The 25,859-nt window shown below is 31.2% G+C and overlaps 1 protein-coding gene across 1 annotated transcript in view; it reads right to left on the reverse strand.

The window, feature by feature from the left end:
- Nucleotides 1-1,093: 1,093 nt before the first annotated feature.
- Nucleotides 1,094-25,859, reverse strand: part of LOC128984967 (uncharacterized) — a 31,697-nt gene continuing 6,931 nt past the window's right edge. The window contains exons 3-4 of the mRNA XM_054404337.1: nt 19,703-19,932; nt 1,094-1,192 (exon numbers count right to left, since the gene is read on the reverse strand). Of these exons, the coding sequence (XP_054260312.1) occupies nt 1,094-1,192; nt 19,703-19,932 (329 nt within the window). The remainder of the gene's footprint in view (nt 1,193-19,702; nt 19,933-25,859) is intronic.

Genomic DNA, 25,859 nt, shown 5'->3' on the forward strand with positions numbered 1-25,859 from the left:
TGTAATGACATGTCCGTTCTGTTTGCAGACAAATTATTTCTCTGAAAATGTTTTAAAATCTAATTTTATCATACAACAGCTTTCCTTTATGAGTGATATATCGTAAGTTTTCAAGTCAAGACGAGGTAATTTAGTCTTACCTTTTAATAAAGCTAATATTATATATTATTTATGATAAAAATAATTGTTTAGTTGTAAAAAGTAAGATTTTTATAGAAGGAAAATCACTGATTATTGTAACGTTTATAACAATTAAACCTTAGATGTAAGTTTTATTGAATTTGACCAAATTTTATTCAGATTTCAATGATATCTTATAACCTTAGTTTGGACAAATAATAACTGAAGAATCAATTTCTTTCTTGCTATACCAACAGTTTTCTCTAGTTAAAGAATGTTTAAAAAATTATTCGTATTGCAGTTATTTTTTAAAATTGGTTGTTTTAATGAGATTTGGCATTAAACATTTAAAATAGGCTCTATTTTAAAACTGTTTATTTATTCGTATTTTGTAAAAAGATAATGACCAATTCAATACAAACAAACACAAAATTAACATTTCAGCAGGATTTTAACGCTATAGCTCAAACCATCAAGGAGTTAACGTGATAACGTGCAAATTTTCATATGGTTATCAGATACTCTGTATATAGCATAATAAAGCTGTAAATTTAATCCTTACATTACAGACTAAAGATAATAAATTATTTAATAAAACAATTGACAAAGCAAATAATATTTATTTTATGTGTATTCCCAAGTTATTAATCCAATTATTTTTATATAAAGAGAAACATAAGTAGAAGAAATAATTATAATTTTACTTAATCTACATCTTGGTAACTTTCAGGTTATTGATCTATTTCATAGCTCAAATCTAACAAAACCGACAGAACACTGTTTTCCAATTAGAAACGCATGTATATATGATTTTATTTAACATATTATTTTTTCAACGGTATGCACACTTAATACAAAACCAGAATGTCTAACCTTATTTTATTACTTTTCAGCTATAATAGTCATAACTTAAATGGTATTGATTTACTAAACGATAAACGTACAAATTGCAGTCCCATGAGAGAATAAGTAATTAAATTTTCAAACAGCACGCAAAGTCCGCTGAATAGACTACTCCACTTTGCTGTAATACTCTCTTGCCATCTCTCTCGTGCAATTTACTTTGATAACACTGCAAAACAGATAGTTTATGTAACATCCATTCTGTTCAAGTATTCATTAAATATTGCCAAGCTCTAATTACTCATAATTTTGTAATAACTGTAAAGTGCATGTTGAGTTTAATCAGATCAAACAATAATGTCATTGAAACACTCTATACTGCGAGTTTGTAGGATTTACCTTACAAATTATTTGTAACTACAATTAATTAACAAGGATATATAAGATTTGAAATAGTGCACAATTCAAATGAATACAGCACCATTGCATTTTACATGAAAATTTACATACTGAACAACTGTGTGAACAGCTTAACTGTAGTGGTTATTGAAAAAACCAATTCTAGCTATTAAACCTTCCGTTAACTATTTTAAAATACCCACACCCCAGCGTACCTGCAAACTAAGCGAATTTCCATTTGCCTGATGTGTTCTTACTTAGACTAAATCTATTTCAATAACGTTAGGTTTAAGGAGTACCGAGGTATGATGCTACAGAAAGGCTAATAAAGTGAGTTTTTAAGTAAAATAATAACAAATAATATTTTAAGAATAAAATAAAGAAATGTGCCAAGTTTGATCAGCATATATCCATAAACAAGCTAACTATAAAAGTTTATTTATTTTCTTCACAAATAACATGGAGATTATAAATTTACAATATTTTGTATTTTCTCCATAACGATAACTGCACAAAAACACTTCTATATACTAATTTTTTTTTTCCAAAATGGTCTGGAGAGAAATAGGAAAATCTTTTTTTTTTGAGGTTGAAAATGAGAAAACCCAATTTATACCAAATAAAATTCCCCGTGAGACACCGTTTCCATAATAATTAGAAAATTCTGGTTCGCGAACTCGTTTAAATAAATCTAGGTTTACACAACTGTATCGTAAAAAAAAAGTAGATCGGTCCCGGGTCTATAGGTCTAACCACGAGACCTACGGAAACAGCTTATTCCCTATTTGGGAAATTCGCCGTGTTTAATTATTTGTTTTTCAATTATTTTTTTTTCATAATCATTGATTTTATATAGTCAGATATAGCTCTTACAATCTAAAATGACAAATACATTTCAAATTCAGCTCCAGAGTTAACATTGGTTAAACATACAGTATTGATCTCGAGCTTACCCAGTAGTTATTGACTTTAGATAATACAGACATACCTTGCTGTTGTACTCTTTGGTAAGTAAAATGTCTTAATATGTTACTGTTTAAGTTTTTGTATTATTAATGCTGAAGTCCTAAAATTGTATTATATTTGTAAAGTTAATATACTCTTATATAATTATGTATATTATTTTGTGTACCAAATTATTTAAATAGCATACATTGGCATGTATTTTTCATAGTATTAAATTACATGAATATTATAATCAACAGAGTGCAGTTGATTGTTGGAGTTTTATTTAGTTTACTAGCTGTTGTACCCGTGCTTTGCAACGGGAAGAGGACACAAAATAGAAACATTTTAATCTTTATATCTGTTGCATATAATAGTTACACATTCGCCAACACTTTTAGAAACAAAATTCAACTTTTATAACCTTAATAGAAACGTTTAAGCCATGACTTTTAAATCTCTGGTAAGTAGTGGATACCACCATTTTGGTTTTGATTAATTTTAAATCTTGTCTAAGCTGATGTGAGAAAAACTTACCAAATCTCCAAATAAAACTTTTACATACATGATTTACCTTCATCTCCCTTAATTACATATCTTTTGATTTATTATTGACATTTTCAATTTCAATTTTGAAGTTGCAAAAATACGAATTATTAAATTTAAATGAACATTTTTTTAAATTTCACTCTTGTTTATATTAAATCACTAATCCTTCCATCTTCAGTTTCTTCACTCACAATAAATCATTGGTAAAACTAAGTCAGCTGTTATAAACCTTAGAAATATTGCTGTTCCTTATCAATACAGTCTTTTGAAATATTAAAGAAACTATATCTATAGGTACTATACAAAATTGTAAACAAATAATTTATCATTAAAGACAGCAGACAAAACTAATATGGTTATCAAAGCATCAAGAACTAAAAAATGTAATAGCAAATACAGTATATGTTTCATTGCATCTCTGATTCTACTATACAAAAATATCAACAAACAACTTAATATACAAAACAGTTCTTTTTATCAATTCCATAGACCATTGCCTTTACATTTTCACACTTGCCATTAAGTAAACATACTAACAGATATTTCATTGATTTTAGAAACAAAAGAACACTGTGTACTGCTTAGTTTTATGATATTTTCCTTGGTTTAATTTAATCAGTGGTGTGGCAAAACACAAATAATAAATGTATCAAATAAAGTAAATGTTAACTGAAAGCTATGTTAAGATAAAATAAGAGTATTTTGTACTACCATTTGATAATTAAATATAGTTACGCATATACAACAGATTTTAGAAAACAAAAATCTACGTACAATTTAGTTATTGATGATATTCTTTAGTTTAATTTAAGCATAGGTTTAGCAAAACACAATAACTTAATTTACCTAAATCTACATATAAAAAACAATGTGATGTGCAAGTTATGTTAAGTTAATCAACACATGTTAAGCAGTTAGAATTTATTTAAAGTAGCCTTCAAATTCATACAAAACATCTATACATTGTAATTTTCATACTGTTTCCATAAAAACATATCAATAACATTATTTTCATAACTTACACGCTTTAAAAAATCCAAAGCAGAGCCAGAGTTGATACAGCACCGGTTATAGAATCTTTTGTTTTCTATAATGATTGACATAGTTTTAGAATAAAAAATCCATGATAAAAGGTTAGATTAAAATAAGCCTACCTCATTAGTTATGGAAAATATTATATTTAATTTCTTTGAATCAGCTGTCTGAAATTGTGAAATATGCAGTTAAGCAGTTCTTCTTGTTTACGTTTAAATGTCAAAGCAAATGTAAACAAACATTGTTAGTGTTCTCATCGCAGCCATGGAGACCAATCAATATTTACTTTTAAAATGTTCACCTCAGAACTTTTAAAGCCAAAGGGGCAAAGCCTACGGTCAGTATCGAAATGTGAATAGTCCTATAATGGTCCTTGGTATGATAGCTACATTTTTGTAAAATTTTAGCCCAGTTGGTTCAGTAGTTTTTGCACCTATTAGTAATACACATACAGACAGACACCATTAGATTTTTATATAATAGTATAGATTGCTGTACCCGTGCTTCACAACCGGCAACCGAGAGGACACTGAAGAGAAAGATTTTATGATCAAATCTGCTGCGTAAAATAGCTACGCATCCGCCTTTGGTTTCAGGAACAAAATTTCATTGGACGTCTTAGATTGAAAAAAATGTGTTCTTAAAGCTAGGCTATCTTATAAAGCTATCTAGCAAAAATGATATGAGGCACCGATGCATGTATGAAAATACTGTAACATATGGTTTAGTTTTCGAATGATACGCTTACCTAAAGGTGTAGGCCTTCTCTGTTGAAAAACTTACATATCAAGTTAATAGGTAAAAATGTATAGCTTAAGGAACTTAATACTTAACTTAATTTAACAAATTTAGGTACTGTATTTAAGCAAAAAACAATTTATAATTATTTCACATAAAATAAATAGGCTATGTTACAGAGAGTAAATTGATTAGAGTAATTAGTTAATTAGAGTAAGTTAAATTAATAAACTCCGTAAATTTAATAACACGTACAGCGCTGATCAAGAAGTTATTAGGCTATGTTGTACCCTAACTACTGAACTTTTGTCAGGAATCTTTACCTGCAGTTCACTATGTAAATATCACAGTAAGCGAAAATAAAATAACGGAAAACTTGTATTACATTTTTAAATAAATCAAACCCCCTATCATTGTAAATCAGGACAAAAAATGTATCAATGTAAATAAGAAATAAACAACATATACCTAATACATACCAGTTCTTATTTTTACTCGTCCCTTAGTTCATTGTATTTGCATTAATTAATTTACACTCTAACCATTGAATAAAGGAATATAGTTACAAATATTTAATTGATTTTACAAGCAAAAGTTAATTGCGTACAGCTTAGTTTTGTGGTATTCTAAAAAGTAAGATTAAAGCAGTGTTGTAGAAAAACATAACTCCTTGTCGCTTAATGTAAATACCCCCGCCGCAGCGAACCTGCCGTCTAAGAGAATTTCCATTTGGCTGAATTGATTTTCAATCGATATATTTAAATAACATTTAGGTTTAACAAGTACCTAGGTTTGCTGCTACAAGGAAACTAATAAAGTGTGTGTTTTAAGTAAAATAATTATTGCTTAGTAGAAAACGAATATATTTGCCAAGTTTGATCAAAAGGTATCCATAAACAAGCAAACTACAGTACAACATTTTACAATATTCTCCATAAGAATAACATGGGAATTTTAAATTTACAATTTTTTTAGTTTTCTCCGTAACCAATAACCGTACAAAAACACTTTGATATACTGAATTGTTTGTTATTTTAAGCTCTTTAAGAAGGTTTAGAGAAAAATTGGGAAATTTTGTGTTTTGAGGGTCAAAAGTGAGAAAAACCAATTTTTACCCCATAAAACCCCCCATAAAACCCTGTTCCCATGGTCCGATCATGCTGGATCGCGAACTCATTCAAGTTTATCCCGCCTTACACCTTCAAACCAAATTTCATCAAAATCGGATAAAAATTACTCAAGTTATCGTGTTCACGGACACATATATATATAAATCTATATATATATATATATATATACATATATAAAAATTTGAACGAATGGTGTTTTTGGCCTCTGGGGACATCAAAATGAAAAAGTAAATCGGTCCTGGGCCTAAGTCTTACCATGAGACCTATGGTAATAGCTACTTCCCTATAGGGAAATTCGCTAAATAGCTACTTCCCTATAGGGAAATTCGCTAAAAAGCTACGGTAATGTGAAATTAAGTGTTATACCATACGCAATCGTAACCACTCATGAAATACAGCTCAAAAAGGCTTTAGAGTTTACAATAGCATGCAAAGTTTAGACTCCAAGTATTTTTCCTAAGTAAATAATAGAAGAAAATATAAGTAGTATTGTAGCTTTGACTAGCTTTGACTATTAATACATGGTAGTAGCTACCTGGACAAAAAAGGTAGTATAATCGAAATTTGGTTTGTAAATAGAGTGAAAAAGCAAATAAAAGTGTAAATAGTCATCTAAATGTTTAAAAATATAAACTTTTTATTTTAGTTTAAAACATCCATCCATTTAAAATATTAATCCAAACACGACGTGTTATCAGCTCAAATTTGTAAGCAAATTGAAGTGTGAAATTAAAGTTTTACAGCTTACTTCAATGAATATATTTGATTATTTACATTCTTCCAATAGCTCCTTAAGCTTAACATGGAAACTTTACAGGCCGTTGGGTCTTAGCCCTAAGGTTAAATACAAAACTGAAGGTTAAATACAAAAGCTGTTTGTCGCTTAACGGGATTGTTTGACATTTAATCGAAAGAAGGATGGGTTTTAAATACATCATTAAACAACCTTAACAATGATAACGATTATAAAACACGTCTTCTAACAAATATTCTTACAGCAATAATTATTATTGATTAAAAGCCCTTTATAAAGAACCTAATAACGCCTTTGCTGTAATCTTATTTCCTGATGAAAATGCCTCAAATAATACTTGTATTACTCAGGGAGTAACAGTATGAAGTTTGTTGAAAGTTACAACAGTTCATGTCACAGTACAGTTGGCTGAGCTCGGGTTCTGCCCATGGCAGGTGAGTTATTAAATAAGCTGAGAGATCTTAAACTGAATATACTGGAGTAACAGTATGCAGTTTGTTAAAAGTTACAACAGTTCATGTCACAGTACAGTTGGCTGAGCTCGTGTTCTGACCATGGCAGGTGAATTATTAAATAAGCTGAGATCTCTTATACATAGTATACTGGAGTAACAGTATGAAGTTTGTTGAAAGTTACAACAGTTCATGTCACAGTACAGTTGGCTGAGCTCGGGTTCTGCCCATGGCAGGTGAGTTATTAAATAAGCTGAGAGATCTTAAACTGAATATACTGGAGTAACGGTATGCAGTTTGTTAAAAGTTACAACAGTTCATGTCACAGTACAGTTGGCTGAGCTCGTGTTCTGACCATGGCAGGTGAATTATTAAATAAGCTGAGATCTCTTATACATAGTATACTGGAGTAACAGTATGAAGTTTGTTGAAAGTTACAACAGTTCATGTCACAGTACAGTTGGCTGAGCTCGTGTTCTGACCATGGCAGGTGAATTATTAAATAAGCTGAGATCTCTTATACATAGTATACTGGAGTAACAGTATGAAGTTTGTTGAAAGTTACAACAGTTCATGTCACAGTACAGTTGGCTGAGCTCGGGTTCTGCCCATGGCAGGTGAGTTATTAAATAAGCTGAGAGGTCTTAAACTGAATATACTGGAGTAACAGTATGCAGTTTGTTAAAAGTTACAACAGTTCATGTCACAGTACAGTTGGCTGAGCTCGTGTTCTATCCATGTCAGGTGGATTATTAAATAAGCTGAGATCTCTTATACATAGTATACTGGAGTAACAGTATGAAGTTTGTTGAAAGTTACAACAGTTCATGTCACAGTACAGTTGGCTGAGCTCGTGTTCTGACCATGGCAGGTGAATTATTAAATAAGCTGAGATCTCTTATACATAGTATACTGGAGTAACAGTATGAAGTTTGTTGAAAGTTACAACAGTTCATGTCACAGTACAGTTGGCTGAGCTCGTGTTCTGTCCAAGGCAGGTGAATTATTAACAGAGCTTATTTCATAAACTCTTCTCTTATGTGAGCCTTATAATTCTGTTCTAATAATTACTATAACAAAAGCCTTGCTTACACACTTTATTGACGATTTATTTTATCTATGTGATTATAAACTAGTTAAATTATTTTAATTTTAAAAATATAAATCATTGTTTTCAACAGTTATACAATTTGTTTCAGATTTTTTTCTTACTGCAGATCTTATGCAAATTCTTAACTACATACATTTGCATTTCACGTAAGATTTTATGATAAATAATGTGTTTTTTTTTCTTTTTCGTTAATACGAGTATTTTTATTTAAGCCGTGTATTTTGAAATAATGTGAAATTCTTGTGTCATAAAGTTAGATTCATTCTACTTTTAAGTAGGCTAAAAATATACGCTTACAAAACCATCTTCAATTGTGAGCTTAGGCCTACGTAATACAATGTATATAAATAACAATATTTTTAATTTAATTAGTAAAATGAAATTGTGAGTTAGTATTTTGTTACTTTGTCCATAGGCATTCAATTATACAATACATCAAAGTCTACATTTGTAGTACGTCAATAAACTATATGGGTCATTGTACCGCAGTGTTTCTCAATAAAAGTAATGTATTTGTTGATAAACACATTTCAAACCTGGATATGTTACCTCGAGTCACTATGATGGCAGGTGACTAGTTTGTATTGCAGCATCAAACCCCCCCCCCTTGACAGATAACCCCCCCCCCCCCCCACTCACATCCCCTCATCCCTAAACTGTCAATATACACTCCCTGATTTGTGACACCAATTTACCCCTGGTTCTTCTTTGTTGTTATACATGCTGACAAACCCAAAGCCAACATTTCTATACTAAATCTGTTCCCATTGTTCCACCGATTCAGATAACAATTTTTGATTAATTTGTTGTATTTATTAGGCCATAAGCGAAAACATATTTGTTTTGTAGTAAGGTGTGTTATGTAATGTTACCATAGACCGATTTAATTAGAAGTTTAAGCGCAAATATTGTCCGATAACCCTATTTAAATAGTACACAGAAATCGAAACTTCTAATAAAATATTTGCTAGGTTTGAATTATCAGGATAATTGTTTGTGATACATTTAGTTGAATTGATTTAAAGTTTTTATTGTGATGTTTTTCCTCGAACTGCATATAAATATCTCGAATCAAATCAAATTCATATCACAATAATTTTCAGCTACTTTTAAGATTCTGTTTTTCTTTGTAAGATTTCTTCATGTCATTGTGTAGTAACTAGTTCTGAAGTTTTGAGCTTTTTTAAAAAGCATTTTGTATGGGAATGACCTAAACCTGTATATTTACCTTATATCCTCATACTGTATATTTACCTTATAACCTTCTACTGTATATTCGCCTTATAACCTTGTACTGCACCATCCACTGCTTTGTTGGGTATGTTCACGCTCATGCTTGTAGCCCAAATGGACAAACTCAAGGTTGGAATAAAACGTCAAAATATCTAAATCCACATTGCAGAATAGCATTACACGGTCTTGTAGTATAAAGATACAAACTGATTGAAAGTATTATTTATTTACCGCTATAACGACAGCGTGTGTAAAGAAGGCAAATAAATCGAGTTCCCTGAGGACGTGAAGAATGTGAAACGACTTTTTATCAGAAGCTTCTCTCTACGTGAAGATCGGAACGTTTCAATCCCGCAACGTTAAAACACAAACTGTCTTGGATAATGTTTAACTATATATAAACATATTACAGACTGATGGGACTTTTTGCATTCTTCGTAATTTATAAAGAGATCAATAGGAAGGGATTATTGGAAATTCAATATGTTGATCCAGAATTTATTGTTTTTACCCCGTCTCATAGCATTTTTAGATGTTGGAGAGAGGTTTCATTATTCTTATTTTGAAAGTAAAATATCCGTTTTGTCAATCTCCCCCGACAAGTTGCAAAAAAATTGGTTTCTATAAAATATATAATTATTAACTTGACTTCAAAAGTAATAACGAATTCCAGTGTTAGTAAAAGGTGTTTTAAATTTAAATTGTTCCCCTCGTTCCTTAATGTATTCATGAGTTATTTTTAATTAAATACTCTTTATGTTTTTAATATTTTTTAATAGGTTTTAAATTTAATTTTTACTACACGTTGCGTAAAAAAATAACAATTGTTTATCAAAGTACTTATTTGATAACTTTCACTTATGGTCAAATCCATGAGTATTTTCATATTTATTTATTGAGTTTTTCGCAGAGTAGTTTCGCTTCGAACTATTTAAAACTCAGATTTTGGTCAATAGAATTCCAAACCGATTGCTGCGATTTAGTTTACTTTGACTAATTTAGTTGATTACTTTATGAATGGAAACAAGCAATGATGTATTTGTTTCATACATTTCAAAACTACCATATCTTTATAAAGTACCACCATTGGTAGTACCCCCAATGGCGTAATTACTGTTTTAGTTCAAACATTTACTTTGTTTTAAGCTTTTATGTGCTTTTTATAAATAGTTAGTATATTACAAAATTTATCGAATAAAAATCTCTTATACCTTAAGCAATATAATGCTATGATGGATATCCTTTTAGTTAGAAACACAGTTCACCACTTTTGAACACAAATGACGCCAGCAAATGTGTAAATCATCTGCCTGTGCGGCCGAACATATTGCATAATGTAATGACATGTCCAGTATACACTGTTACGCTGTTACTTGCGGCCAATTCATTTTCCTGAGTGCACAGAATATTACTATCGCGTTTCACCAAATGTTTGAATAATAACAGCGTTTGAAATATAGTTTATAAATCGTTCTAGATTGGTTTAGCAATATTAAACATGTTTTTAGTGCCTGGTGACTGATTCATATTCCTGTCGAAACACAATAACGAAGAAGGGTGTTCAGTTTAAAAGGTTATAGCTCTGATAACATGATCAGCTATTTCTATCGAAAACAGCTAAGCCCAATGATTAAGGGTAGCTGGGTTCAGTTTTTACCCTTCGAAAAGTTACTAAAGTACCTTTAATATCGAACTAGCGACTTTATGGTTAGTAGATAAGCACTATTACTACTTATCTACTCATATTTACTATAATATGTACTAGTAAATGGGCAAACTCCATTCAGAAGAGTTGATAATTAAATTGACGATGTAAGTATTAATTAAAGATAACCTACGTGATTTACCTGTTAAAGTCTTATTTTATATGGAGATATTTCTATTCAATGTACAACCATATTAACTATCTAGTACTTCCTAAATAGTTTAGAAAAAACAGCAGTAAAACTTGTAGAAACTTTAATTCTGTTTTATAAATATTTCGTTTTATAATTTCTTATTTAACCATAAACATGTACGATACTTAATGCATACTTTTTATAATAAATCTGGGATATAACCTTATAACCTAAGAACTATTTTAACGGTAACCAAAATCTTTGTTATCGATACAAGTATTCAAACAAATGAAAACTCAAAAATTTATAATATTTGACAATTTGGATATTATTTGGTAGGAAATTAATTATTTATATTAAGCCAATCATAGAGGAAGGGGGGTTAGCTTCAGTTAAACATTTAAAAATAATGTTATTAATGCTATAAACATTTAATAGCACAGACAACTGGAATTGTTTGTTTACTAAATTAGTTAAATAATGGGGAGAGCATTTCCATATTACTAAATAAGTATACAACATTTAACTAATGGATTTTTTGAAGGTCCACCAGGGAAAGCACAATTTGTAAATGACAGCTTGTTCAAAGGTTATCAAAGTTTTCAACGGTAAGCCATAGTGCTTTGTAAAGCGGATATCGCTCTAAAAACGTTCTGACTTTACAAGATAACTAAGAATTTTACAATACACATTTTGTTAATGTGTTTTATCAAACCAACTACAAATGTTAAATGCTATATTTAATCGGTCTAAATAGGTATATGTTAAAACCAGATTTACAACAATATTTAGTTTGTTTTTTTTCATTATATAAACCTTAATTGTTCGTAATCAATTAGAATATTAATTATATTTGTAACATATATAGGCCTATACTTTAATATCAATTTAGCGATTCGGTTTTGATTTCACTTTCTAACTAGGTTTAATTGTTTAAATTATGATGGTATGTAAGTTATTTCACATTTAAAACATATTTCCTCTTTCATTCATTACGATTGGTTTATTTATGATTGAAATCCTTGCTAAGAAATCAACTCATCTTATTTAGTAGCAAAGCTAAAATAACCATATCTTATTCTAGTAGAGATATCCATGGGTTAAAAACACACTTTTGTTTAGTTCCATACTATTAACTATAAGAATTGAGTGCCTGTATACCTGAAAGAGTTTTCTAAAATAAGATGGTTCTAGGAACTCGTAATAAAATCCAACATCGTAATATTATTCTTAATTACATAACTATTATAAATTCAAAACCGCAAACTTTAGTGTGATAGTTGCCAAATAATTTTACACTTAACGCTGTTTAACTTTTACTTTACACAATATTAACTCTTTAAACTATTTTTTTTTATTCATGATAAAACAATGCCAATTACATATATTATCAATTGTTTCTGTTCTTACACTATTCACAATACCCAAAATGTTGTTCCTGTCTTACTTTGAGTTCAAATTATCTTTTTGTTGTGTAACCATCGAATTCTTTATTGTTTAGTGATTTCTTGTCATATTTTGTTAATCTGTTTAGTTAGTTATTAGTATGGAAATGACAATATAATTATTCATCACATTATTTTACAGTAATATTTTCCATTGACTTTTTATTTTTTTATAATACATGTAATTATTGTTAAGGCCATGATTCACATTCCTATTTTTTAATCATAACGATCGCAAGCATAATATCTTGTTTGATTAACTTTGTATAAATATCATTACTTGTAAAAAGGAATTTCCATATACATAGAAATAACCAAGTTCTAAATAGTGTACCGCATGAAAGCTGTTTGAATAAATTGTGTTGATTAATTACTACTGAGTTACATGCTACAATCAACTGTCTCAATTTTTGCACTGAAATTTAACAAATTCTAAAAACTATGCTCCAATAATTTATATTTATTTTTTTATAATTAATGTAATACTGATTAAATTCAGCCACAGAATACTCATAAATGAGAACAGGCCACTTTATTAAGCCTATGTTCACATTGGTGTGAGAGAGATGGAAGACAATCAATATGGCGTCTCTCTCGTCTACCTTTGTTGTCGACTTTGTGCTGTAGTTATTGTAACATCTATTGTTAATCAGCGATAAGCTATTATACAATACCTGTAGGATTAATTAGAGTAAAAGGTTGTCTTGATCCTTTGTTGTATTAAATGATTTCTTTATAAGTAAATGTAATACGCTAAGTTTTTGAGTAGGATGTTTATAAACAAGACTTGTATGTTACATTAAGGATTTTTATTGGTGTATTATGTAGTTGGTTTTTTATCTTTTGATTTGTATTTTTATATTAGTTATATTAACGATTGTTTACAATATTGTTAAGTTTTCTTTAACAAGACGTTATCTATTTGATTTTAAATTTATCGAATGGTAATTTCTTAGGCTGAAACATTTTATGAATGCTTTAAAAATCCATAGTCAATACAAGGAAAAAGTGACAATGATAAAGTAATAAACTTCTAGATCCATTACCGAATAGATATGAAACAGTTTATCTAAAATCCATATTTATTGCTTCAATGTTTTACTACAACGATTACTTATACAGTACATATTGAGATAATAATGAGTTTAATCATAAAATATTATAAATGGTAGAAACGTAATATGTTTTGTAATTTTTAATAAATTATTGTAATTTTTCGTTAGTTTTTGTCTGCGCTGACACTACTTTATTATTAAAGAAGTTTATAAACATTTGGCTCCTAAATCAAATACACTGCTCAACATGCAAAATAAATTAAATTTTAAATTTCAATGGGTTATTTTATACGAATCCGCAAAAAAATTCTCTGAGCCTAATCGTACTTTCTATTAGTAGTACGATCGCAATTTCTATGCAATTTTCCTAAACCCTTAGAGTTACGAACCCCGTTTGTTATTTATTCGATGGTTTTTTGTATAAAAACCAGTTGAGTATCTTATTATTCATGTGTCAGTAAAGGGTAAAAATAGTAATGTTTACAAATCCATTTGAAAACTTTGACCTGTAAAAAAAGAATGGTTGAAAATAATCTATTTAAAGTCTTTGTGTAAATATTTCATTATTCCATTTTTTTATTGTTCGCCTATTGTTAGAGATAGCTTTTTTATGTTAATTTTTAATTACGTACCCAAAAATTAGTGGAAACAATTAAAACTTACAATATATATTAAAGTTTAACATTTAAAAACAAATATTTTTTTTCTAATAACATTTAAAAAATCTATAACGTCGAATGTACCAACATAATGTACAAAATTATTCATAGGTCAGCAAATTATGCAATACCTCACACCAATTTCCACTTACATTATTCCACTATTGGTTATGTTTAGATGAACATTTCGTCATTACATTACGTAAATTGCGATAGTTTGAACAGCAGAGTTAGTTTATGGTTCAATGTATCCAAATGTTTGTTTGTGACTATTTGGTTGTGTTAATTAATTAACTATTGTTCTATCTATTTTCCCATGTTTACGCATTGACAGAAGCTTTGCCACATACTTTGATAACTGCGATAGTTATTAATGCTGTATTCGTAGGATTGTTGTTTTCTGTGTCGGTTAAAAACACAAATGCATTTGATATAAAATTGATTTTGTGGGACGAAAAGGTGGGACTCCACTTTTAGGATTCTTTATGTCTTAAAGAAGTTGAAACCACTATGTTACAGAAGATATAGACTTATAATTTAACAGTACGTCATTGACTATGGATACTGCAATTAAACAAAATATTATAAGACTTAAGCTTGTATTGTTGGTAACGCTTGAGAGCAATGATTTAAACTAGATGTCAAAACTCTAAACTCTCTTTTTTCAAGTTGGTTTTCATTGTGTATTTTACTCTTAGAGTATAATATTTAAGTAATATGAAAGGAAAAACAATTTTTCATATAAATCATTCTATTTGGCTGGAACTCTTCACTTTAAAATAAAGATAAAACATGAATTAATTTAATCGTTCAAGTAAAAAGCATACCTAATAATAGTTTCATCAAATAATTAGTAACATCTATGTTTAGATGATTCTTTAAAGCAATCTCTAATTACATGAAATGAATCCACAATCCAAATTGAAATAAAAGGAATGGAATATAGATATTTACAGACGAACTTAGAAACATTCTTAATTATAACCTCTTATCAATATAAATGTGACATAAATGAAACAATTATTTAATAAAATATATTTCAAATGCTTACCCACACCTTAACAAATAAAATGGCATAACACATCAAAACTTGTAAACAAGGAGAATAAAATAAAACCCGAAAAAGTCCCACAATTTGGTTTAGACTTTAATAAATCATAACAAACTTTGTGCCTTATTCAAAATGTTTTGTTACGAGTTGTTAAATAACAACAAAATGTAAAGTGAATCTGGAATAACACAAGAGAAACCACACGTAATGTTAAAGTAATAAAACATGTCGGGGTTGAATTCTCGGTATTTTGGGCCTATGTTGCCGACGTTTACATTTGTTCTGTTTTTACTTTGTCCCTACACATGTTGCATAATCATACAGTTTTATTTTAATTTCATTTTTTGAGGGTTGTGCCGTTATCCTATCAAATTTCTACTTTGTTTTGTTTTGACCGTGCACTGTACACATTTGCCAATAAATTAATTAAAATGTATTTCAGTACAAATTTAGGCTAATTATTTCTATAAACTTATTACGGACGCTAATTTGAATTTCGCATTAGCACATAACAAATATCTCTATCCTTTACCTTACGATTATAATTCATTTCATGGTCAAGTAGCCCATTTTATGGAAGTAATTTTAAAAGATAGTATACTAGCTGTAACCCGCGGGCTTTGCCCCGTTTAACTTCTTAATTTTTAATATTATCTCGTTCGCATGGCTCAATCTCGTCCTGGTTGAAGTTTGTTCGCTACGCTCACTCACCTTTAGGTTGGAGCTCGTTCGCTACGCTCACTCACCTTTAGGTTGGAGCTTGTTCGCTGCGCTCACTTGCCTTCAGGTTAGCTCGTTCGCTACGCTAACTCGCCTCCAGGTTGAAGTTCGTTCGCTACGCTCACTCACCTTTTAGTTGCAAATTAGCTGTTGTCATAAATGTAAAAGAAATAATAGTGCTGCACCCTGTTGGCAATCCTTGTAACTTTAATGCTATTGAACATCATAGAACAGAACCAACTTGTTTAATTGAAACAGCTGTTAAGATTCAATAATTCCATTTCTCATAAGGTTAACATGGGAAACTCCAGAGCCACTGGGGCGGAGCCCGAAAGGATTTTTGAAATAAGAATATGCCTATATGTTAATCGGGAATGTGAGCTATCATCATGCCAAATTTCAGCCCAATCCGACCAGTATTTTTCGCGTTCACTTGTCACAAACATACATCCATACATCCAAACTTTCTCATTTATAATATTAGTAGGATTAATAAAGTGAAGATCTTTCATAGCTTATTTCTCTGACAGACTCAACAATCATCTCATGGAACAAAACTTTTTTAAAAGGGATCTTGTAACTTACCTGAAAAATCATAAATATTAAGGCAATTTAAAATCTTTAGTTTCTGAATTTCCACTCGATAAAACGATAAAACTATTTGCATTTGTGATTTTAATCCTTTATTAAATGTATTTAACTGAAAATTTGTACTTAGAACTAACTTTTAAAGATATAAATTGTTTAAATTATAAACTTTAAACAGAAAATTGTAAAAAAAACTCTTGAACGACAATAACAAGTTCATGTGTGAGTAAGAATTGTTTAGTTTTAATTAATAATTCATGCAAAGCTAAAGTTGTTGACTGGGTTATTGTGTACATGACACAAATTGCATATGCAAATATATTGGCATTTATGATTCATATGGAAATATCATGCTGTCAAGTGTTCAATAATATAGCTAGATAGTCATTGGGCATGTCAGTTGCATAACATTGTTACCGATGTGTTGTAGTCTTTAAAAATAATTGCACATAATCGCAAATGGTCTACGTCTTATTGTTAGTTACTCAATGATTGACGTTTTAAATATTGATTGGAAAAATATTTGTTTGCAAAACAATGTCTTTTACACTAAAAAAATGTTTTTAACAAAACAACTATTTGATAAACCATTTTCAAATTAGTTGATAAATTCATCGTCAAAGTTGTAAATATTGTAAAAGAATTTTATATCCACCTCTACCATTTAATACCTGCTTATTGGTCAATCATATTAAATTAATAAATCCTTTTGGATATATATTTTTTAATCTAACCACTAGCGTGCTATTAATAACGTGCATATTAATTTCGAATAATTAATTTTCACCTTAGCGTTGCAAACATAAGTTTACCTTATAACAGCCGTAGTATAGACACATTGGTTTTAAAACAGCGAACGATATATATTATATGATTAACGAATTATTAAATACAGGGTGTCCCGGAACTCTCTACCAATATTTTAGGGCATTGATCCTGGGTAAGAAACGTACCTAAATATCATATTTAAATTGTCCAGAAGTCCTTAGTTACTCACACAGCCGCCATTTTGTTTTTTTTCAGTTATTAATTTTTTTCTAAAGAACGGTTAAACATACGAAATGGAAACTTTGCACAAACATTTATGAAACTAGACAAAGCTACAAAAAATTATGAATATTTTTCAAATTCATAAAACAAAATGGCGGCCATTTAAAATTTTCATTCTTAAATAACTCAAAAACCATTGATTTTACAAAATTTTTAAATGGCCGCCATTTTGTTTTATGAATTTGAAAAATCGTGATAATTTTTTGGTAGCTTTGTCTAGTTGTCATAAATGTTTGCGAAAATTTTCCATTTCGTAAGTTTAACCATTCCCTAAAAAAAAATTAATAACTGAAAAAACAAAATGGCGGCTGTGTGAGTAACTAAGGACTTCTGGACAGTTTTAATATGATATTTAGTTATGTTTCTTACCCAGGAGCAATGCCCTAAAATATTGGTAGAGAGTTCCGGGACACCCTGTATATTGAGATGTGCACGGACTTAGTATAACACTATTTAAATAATCCTTATATTCCGAGAAGCTATTCTACTTATTTATGTAATCACATACAAACCCAAAGACAGTTGCAATATTTACTATCAGTCATAAGCTCTATAACTTATTAAAATTAATATCATATTTGGTTATTTATTAAGATACTAGTATAACTGGTTTGATATAATTACATACAACGAATGAAACCTAAGTATATATTCGATAGGTACAGTTTATAGGACAGTAAATCTTTAACAAAACAACTTTAACAGATTTACATATTATATTACGGCTATTATTCTGAATTGAAGTTAAGTAGAATTTCGTGAAAACAGTTTGTAGTTGGCGTATTGAAAGTCAAAACAAGTACAAAGCAAAACAACTTAACGCGGTATGAAGCAATACACTAAACTTGTAATTGTGGCCAATAACTCTGAAAAAGCTGTAAGATTAAATTATCAAATAATATTTTTCAAAATTCAAAGTAATATTTATCAGTTTAATTACCTACAATTCACTTATAAAATACATCATTTATCACTATATTAATTTCTATACAAAAAATATGTACTAATCATACAAACTATAAAATAAAGAAACAAATATTCTAAAATAAAGCAATGAAACTGTATTACTTTGAAAGTTTTAAATGAAACAACAGAAAAGACGAGTACAACAAAGCAAGTCCGTCCGCCATATTGATTATTGTTGTTCTCTCTTGCACGCTGAGCAGAACAAAGTGGGTATCAACTTGGTTGTATGTACAATCCGTAACACACAAAAGACATTTAACATTTATTTTCTAAATCTATGGGATACGGTACGATTTATTTCTCACTAATAAAACTCATAATCGTCCAGAATTTGTGTTTTAATTATTTAATTACTTACTTACTTACTTGATACTTGTAGTCTATGTCGTTGACCGATGAAATCGGCATGACTGCGTCAGATTACTAAATACTAAAATACTATTTACACAATACTATTTACACTGTGGCAATGGCTAAAAAGTGGCTCGTTGCCTAATTCTTCGAGGCTGTAAAGAGGCCTATTAACCAGCCTGTCACGCAGGGCCGTCTTATAATCATCAAGGTCCAGATTGCGCACATGAACCGGCAAGGAATTAAACAGCCTTATCGCCGACCGAGGATAACTCTTCAGAGAGTGGGCTAGGCGGCATCTCGGCAGATCAATGTCACAAGCTTGGCGGGTATGGTGGCTATGTACATTGTCTCTGACTACAAAATGATGAATGTTTATCTTCAGCAGGGTCAAGATGTTAAGGACATACTGGCTGTAGACAGTCAACACACCCAACTCGAGGAAGATAGGCCGACAGTGTGCTTTGTAGCCAGAAGATGTTATTATTCTCATCGCCCTCTTTTGTAGTAGGAGTAATTCCTGTGTTGACGGAGAATGACCCCACAGAACCAGGCCATACGTGAGGTGACTGTGAAACAGTGCGTGATACACCGCTAGCAAATACGGTCTGGTAATGGTGGTCCTAAGCTTCCTTAAAAGGTGAAGAACTCTTGAGAGCTTTACACATACCTTTTCAATATGGTGGTGCCAACTTAGCTTAGAGTCCATCCAGAACCCAAGCAGCTTCACGCTGTTGTCCTCAAGGCCGATCTTCAGGGAACACATAAGGGTCTGAGTCTTCTCCTCGTTGATCTTGAGTTTGTTGGCTATAAACCAGTCCTTTGCCAGCCTCAGGGCGTTGTTTGCCTCCTCCAGCAACGGGTCGATGTTCTTCCCCTTTGTGACCAAGGTGGTATCATCTGCAAACAGGAGGGCATGGCTGGTTGTAGCAAGGTCATTGATCATGATTGTGAAAAGGAGAGGGCCCAGAACCGATCCCTGCGGAACTCCATGGGGAAGAGAGCCCATAGTAGATGAAGCTCCCATGATTGTCACTATTTGTTTGCGGTTGCCAAGGTAGTCCGCAAGAGAGCTGAACAATTAACAAGTGACTCAAAACCATTCTTTGAAAGGCTCTAAGTTGAAATAAATAATACTGCTTAATTTACACATTGAAAACAATAATTTAAAATGTGGTTTATTTCAACATAGGCTATTTATATTATAGTTTATTTACAAAACACCTAGAACGATAAGCGCTAGTTTTAATTATTATTCAACAGATTACAAAACATAAAACTGAATAGTATTATTTCTGTTATGAAGGATGTATAATATAATTTACAACTAAAGTACCATCTCGAATTTTCATTTTTATACGTTGAAACCAAAAACCTTTAGTGCATATTCTTCGATAGTTAATAAATCTACTAGTTATGCAGTGCTATTTGCCACATTTAAACAATAAGAAATGAGTTTAAATAACAGAATAACATATTATTATACTCAAATGGTATTAGCTTTGACTTGAGGAGTAAAAAACAAGAAAGGATATTTACAATGAAAGGATAAATGAAGGAAAATTTTTAGTATTGCCTAATTTTAACATAAATATTTAGTTTATCCTAAAAAAGTGTGTCAAAATGTCTCCCAAATATTAAACTAAAATATTAATATTAGTTATCTACCACTTGGCTTAAACATAAAGGAAGTTTTAAACAGTAAATCCAGATATAACTGGAAGTTTCGTTTCGGAAATTATTCTAGAACAATCAAGTTGGATGGTTAACCACACTACAATGTGTCTAACCCAACTTTGACGTATGGAATCTCATACACGGTGTAAGTATGAGGGTTAGAGGTAAATATTTAATTCAACAAACTAATACCAATTATACATTAGGTTACATTTAACTAAATTTATCTTACAGACTTCGGAAGGGGTGGTTTTCCTATACGGAGTGTTTTTCTGACCTGTGAGGCCAATCATTTATTTTTTTTACAAGTAGATATAACAATGGGTCATGGTTATTTTAGTTGGTGAGAATTAAACCCGCGTTTCCAGAGACGAAGTGTTTTACCTTCTGTTTTTAAGGGGGGCCACCAGTTGACCGACAAGATACTTGGTCGTCTTGCCACTAGACCGTCTTTTTTAATTAAATAGATAAATACTGAAAACCAGTACGTCGACAAGTTATTTCATCGTCAGTCCAGTTGACCGGCCTGTAAATCTAAATTATTATATACGAGAAACCAACTTGTCGTCAATCCTCCCGACCGACTTACCACTTGCTCGTCTTTTAGGTGGGGATGTGTTGAGCGGCAGTGCCAGCGGCGCGCGCAGCTGTGGAGGGCACTGCAGGCGTACCAACTTCTGTATCTTGTAGCGGCGGTTTTCATTCCGACGATTTTCAGCTATCACAATGCAGCGAACTAGCGAGGTTCTTATTACGTGTAATTGTTTGTTTCTCAATCGATATTTTGTTATACACAGTACAGTGAATATAAATAGGCCTATATTAGTTTACTTCAATGAAATAAATGTTTTATTTAGCTAAATAAATAAAAATACGCCGATTGAACAAATAAAATTGTTACAGACAACAGGAAGTCCTTAATATGATCAAAAAAGTGTTTATCTTTATTAAAAAATTACTGAAATTTGTAAACTTACTGCTGGCGACAAGGGTGGTGCCATACATAGGTTTATCAATAAATAAGATAAACATGGACAACCTTATGCAGCTATAAGTCAGGAAACATTTGTAGAAACATTAAAAAGTAATACCAATTTATGAAATATGATAAAATATTTACAGGAAATGTTGATTACTGTATATACATCGTGAGTATCTCCAGCAGTTACACACTGGTGATCTTTGAGTTGACTCTTTTAAACTCATTGATTATTACTTTTTTTCGTTTTGAAATAAATTCTGTATTACTTTGAAATTGCTCGAATTCGAGCAACATGTACACGAGTTTGAATATTAAATTAACTAACATATTTATGTAATAGGAGGGTCAAATATTGTTAACAGTGGTGAGGTAACTACCGTTACATTTATTCAATTGAGAGATAAATACAAATTGATAATACCGGTTATTTAAAGCTTTGTTGTCTATTTTTCCCTCTCTTAAAAAAATAAAATAAAGAATGAATTTAGACTTTTGGTGACATTAGTTTGTACTATTTCTCCTTAAATGACACTGCTGTCTTGGTAAGCAATAGTTATCTCGGTAAACTATTTATTTGCTGAAGTGCACAGTGTGCTACTTAGCCTGAGAAACATCTTTTGTTTTATGATTTTGTTGTAGGCCTATTGAAAACCTTGTCTAGAAGGAATTCCCATTGCCTGTGTTACCGGGGAGAAGTTTTTCTTAGTAAAGTCTGTAGACGTCTTCGGTTTTACACAGAAACATGTAAATATAATTGAAGAAGTACATGTTTTATCCTCTCACGTTGTTGCGTGGACAATACTATGGTGATTCAATTCTGTGTACTTCAATTGTCTAACTGGCCCTAACTGACGCATCCTTGTTTTTTTTTACTAAATAATGTAGTCTTTACTTCCGTGGATCTTTGCGTTTTATTGTTTAACTGTCCTCAAGTAAGTCTGTGTTCTGAGTAAGTACTTCAAATGCACGGCACTACTGTATATTCAGATTTTCTAATGAACTATCATAGATAAAAGGAGTATAGATATGTATGTATGACAGAGTATGTCTACTCCTTTTATCTATGGTACTATTTCCAAGTTCATCTGGACGACCCTGCAAATCGTTTCTATTAAAAAAAATTGTATTTGGTTTATGTTTATGAACTTGTATGAGTGTTGTTAACTAAAGCTAAATTCACATCAAATTAATTAATTTAATTTATTTTAATAGTATTTCTAATTAATTTCAGTTTTAAGAACATATAGTAAATAAATCCTTGTTGAAACGGCTGTACTATCCATGCAATTATTGTCAAACTATATGTTCAAAGATTCCTGGACGGCAATGTTATAATACTAGTTGGAGCAGAGGTACTGGATCTAGGGTTAATACAGTTTTGTGACGTGTAAGGTATATCACTGCAGAAGTAGTTAGCTCAAGAATTATGACGCGGATGACAAAGATTGGTAGCTTTTGCTATAATTATAAAAAAAAACCAAGTACATAAAATCATTCACAGTTTTTTTTCACAGTCTATTGAATAGCCTGCAGTTAAGTTCACTCTAATGAAGAATATAGACGTGGCCAGAGTTCCAAACGATTTAAGCAACAACTGTTTACATGAACTATCCTATATGTAAGTTTTTTTTTTATAGTGTGCAATGTACTTATTGAATTTTCATTAGTAATATATCATGGCTATATCGTTTATGTAAAAGTATCAAAAGATAGTAAAACGAAAACGAAACAATCAACCAAGACCAGTGACCGAAACAAGTGTCGAGCTGGCGGCGCCGCGCCTACCTCGGGATTCCCCGAGGGCAATAATTCATCTTTGAAGTAACACCGGTAACACTGACTCACTGGCCGACACGGATACCCGCCTACCACCCCCTTTGTGTCGTCACCCTATGACCACCGGTCGGTCAGCCACCCATCCAAGGAAACTCTAGACATCGGCGGCTCTTTGTCGTTCGTTGACCAGCGTATTTTCTAGAGTTGAATGTATACCCTCACTCACACCAGGGAATAAGTAAACTGTAGTAGTTTTCTTGTTTATGAAAATATTTGCATTAAATTAGAAAAAAATCATTTATTTATTTATAAAATGTTATTATTTAAAAAAAAAACACACTTTTACCCTCCCTGTTGCAGCAAACCTAAGTACTTGTTAAACTTATTCTATTTAAATATGGAATAACTGTGATATTTTCAAAAAGTCATTTTAGTGTAAATCCAATCAGGCAAATAGAAATTTGCTTAGTCTGCAGGTTTGTTGCGGTGGGGGTATATTTCGTCATAAACTCTTTTGCCACTTAAGAATCTTCAATAGTAAAGTGGCAACTAAAACGCGACTCCAGCGACCCAATTCTGGCGGCGCTCTAGAACTACCCGAAGGCCTTTTCCGGTATTACGCGTGCCGCATCACACAAGTAGTTTTCCCGCGCCCCTATTCAAACGCTTGTAGGCGAAGAAAAAGAAAGCGAGTTGACGACCGAGGCTAGGTCGACCCGATCGACTTCGACAGCTGTTTTACTGTCTCTCTCCCTCTCTCTCTCTGTCTTTGGATGTGTAGGGTTGGCGAGGGTTGTAAAATTGCTGAAAGTGAAAGGGACGTGGCTGGCGCTACGTTCCTAGTTTTTGGCCTCTTGATGCTAACACTGAGTCGGCTACTCGAGATCAAACAACAGCGTGTGTTTAGTACAAAATTGGGTCCACAGTCACATCTATTACTTATTTAATACGCAAGCAGGATTTTTGTGACAATTATTCCTCCGAAACTACTGAACCGATTGACATGTTTTTGGTGTCATTGGAAAGAGCGTAACGTGAAGTTGTGCAGGAAACTTTCTTTTTAGGTAAATAATTAGAGAGTGAGGCCCTGGGGCCCTTTAAAGTTTCGTATTTCTCCATAAGATTAACACGGGAAACAAACATTGTTTTGAAACTCCAGCTGTTGTCAGGAATTAAATCTATATATTAATAGGCAAGCATGTTTCTTTAAAACCTTTTTTCTCAGCTCGTGTGCATCGCAGGGAGAATCTACCCATACTGTTGGAAAGCTATTTTCCTGTAGATGTGCATAATGCCTTTAAAAATTAAAATAGGCTAACAAATAAGCACAAAAAATTAATTTGAAAACTTAAAAAATTTAACATGGACCATATGGGTTGCCAAGATGGTGACGAAATAACAACAAAATGTGAACAGAAAATCAAAACAAATGGAAGAAATTCCAATCACATGTTTTATTTACAGTGTGGGGAGAAACTAGAGAAGTCTGTACATTAATTATTTTTGGTCGAGTTTCGACCACAGGACGACCACTAGTATTAATAATTAGTTGCTCCCCATGGAAGCATGAGAGTTCTGTAGAGTTTGTAGCCTACACCTTATTGTCTACAAATTGGCTAAATAACTTAGGTACAGAACATTATAAAAGCTGACAGACTTTTTATTTTGACTTAAATTGTGAGCTTACCATTTCCCGTCCATGGGCAGTTTGATAGTTAAAAAATAACCCTTTAAACTGGAATAGGACTGTTATGAAAATTGTGAGTATTTCCATTAGTTAATAATCTTTTAGTTGACTCTTTTAAAATCATCGGAAATTATGACTGTTATTAGTTTTTTAACAAGTCATTTGTTTATATGTAACTCCTGTACTTCTTTGCAATTGCTCGATTTCGAGCAACATGTACACTAGTTAAGCTATAATATTATACAATAGCTAAGATATTCCACATTCCAACCAAATATCTGGCCGAAAGTAGTTTTTGATTGCATTTTAATTGAATAATTTGTAACGAATCGAATTAAACCACGAATCGGACATACCATGATCCGTATGTCAAAATGTATGTTTTAATAGGTGAGGAATCCGATTATGGTATTTTTAAACTTTCGAAAATGTATGGTTTAGGCTGTAGAGATAAAATTACGGTGAAAATCAAATATATAATTTAAACGATTTTTTGTGTTGAAATTCTAAAATAAAATTCTTAACTCCTACCCCAAAATATACCGATTCATAATGTTTATTACAACTATGATCGATGATGTAGCCATAAGGTCGATACAAATTCTTATATTTCGCGCGACGAATATGAAAATATATAGATTTTTATTAAGGAACGAATTGTACAAATATATTGATCCGTATGTCGAAATGTATGTTTTAGTAGGT

The sequence above is a fragment of the Macrosteles quadrilineatus genome, unplaced genomic scaffold (genome assembly GCF_028750875.1).
Source record: "Macrosteles quadrilineatus isolate MER2022 unplaced genomic scaffold, UCM_ALF_1.0 Scaffold_2__2_contigs__length_208266976, whole genome shotgun sequence".
In the NCBI taxonomy this organism is placed as follows: domain Eukaryota; kingdom Metazoa; phylum Arthropoda; class Insecta; order Hemiptera; family Cicadellidae; genus Macrosteles; species Macrosteles quadrilineatus.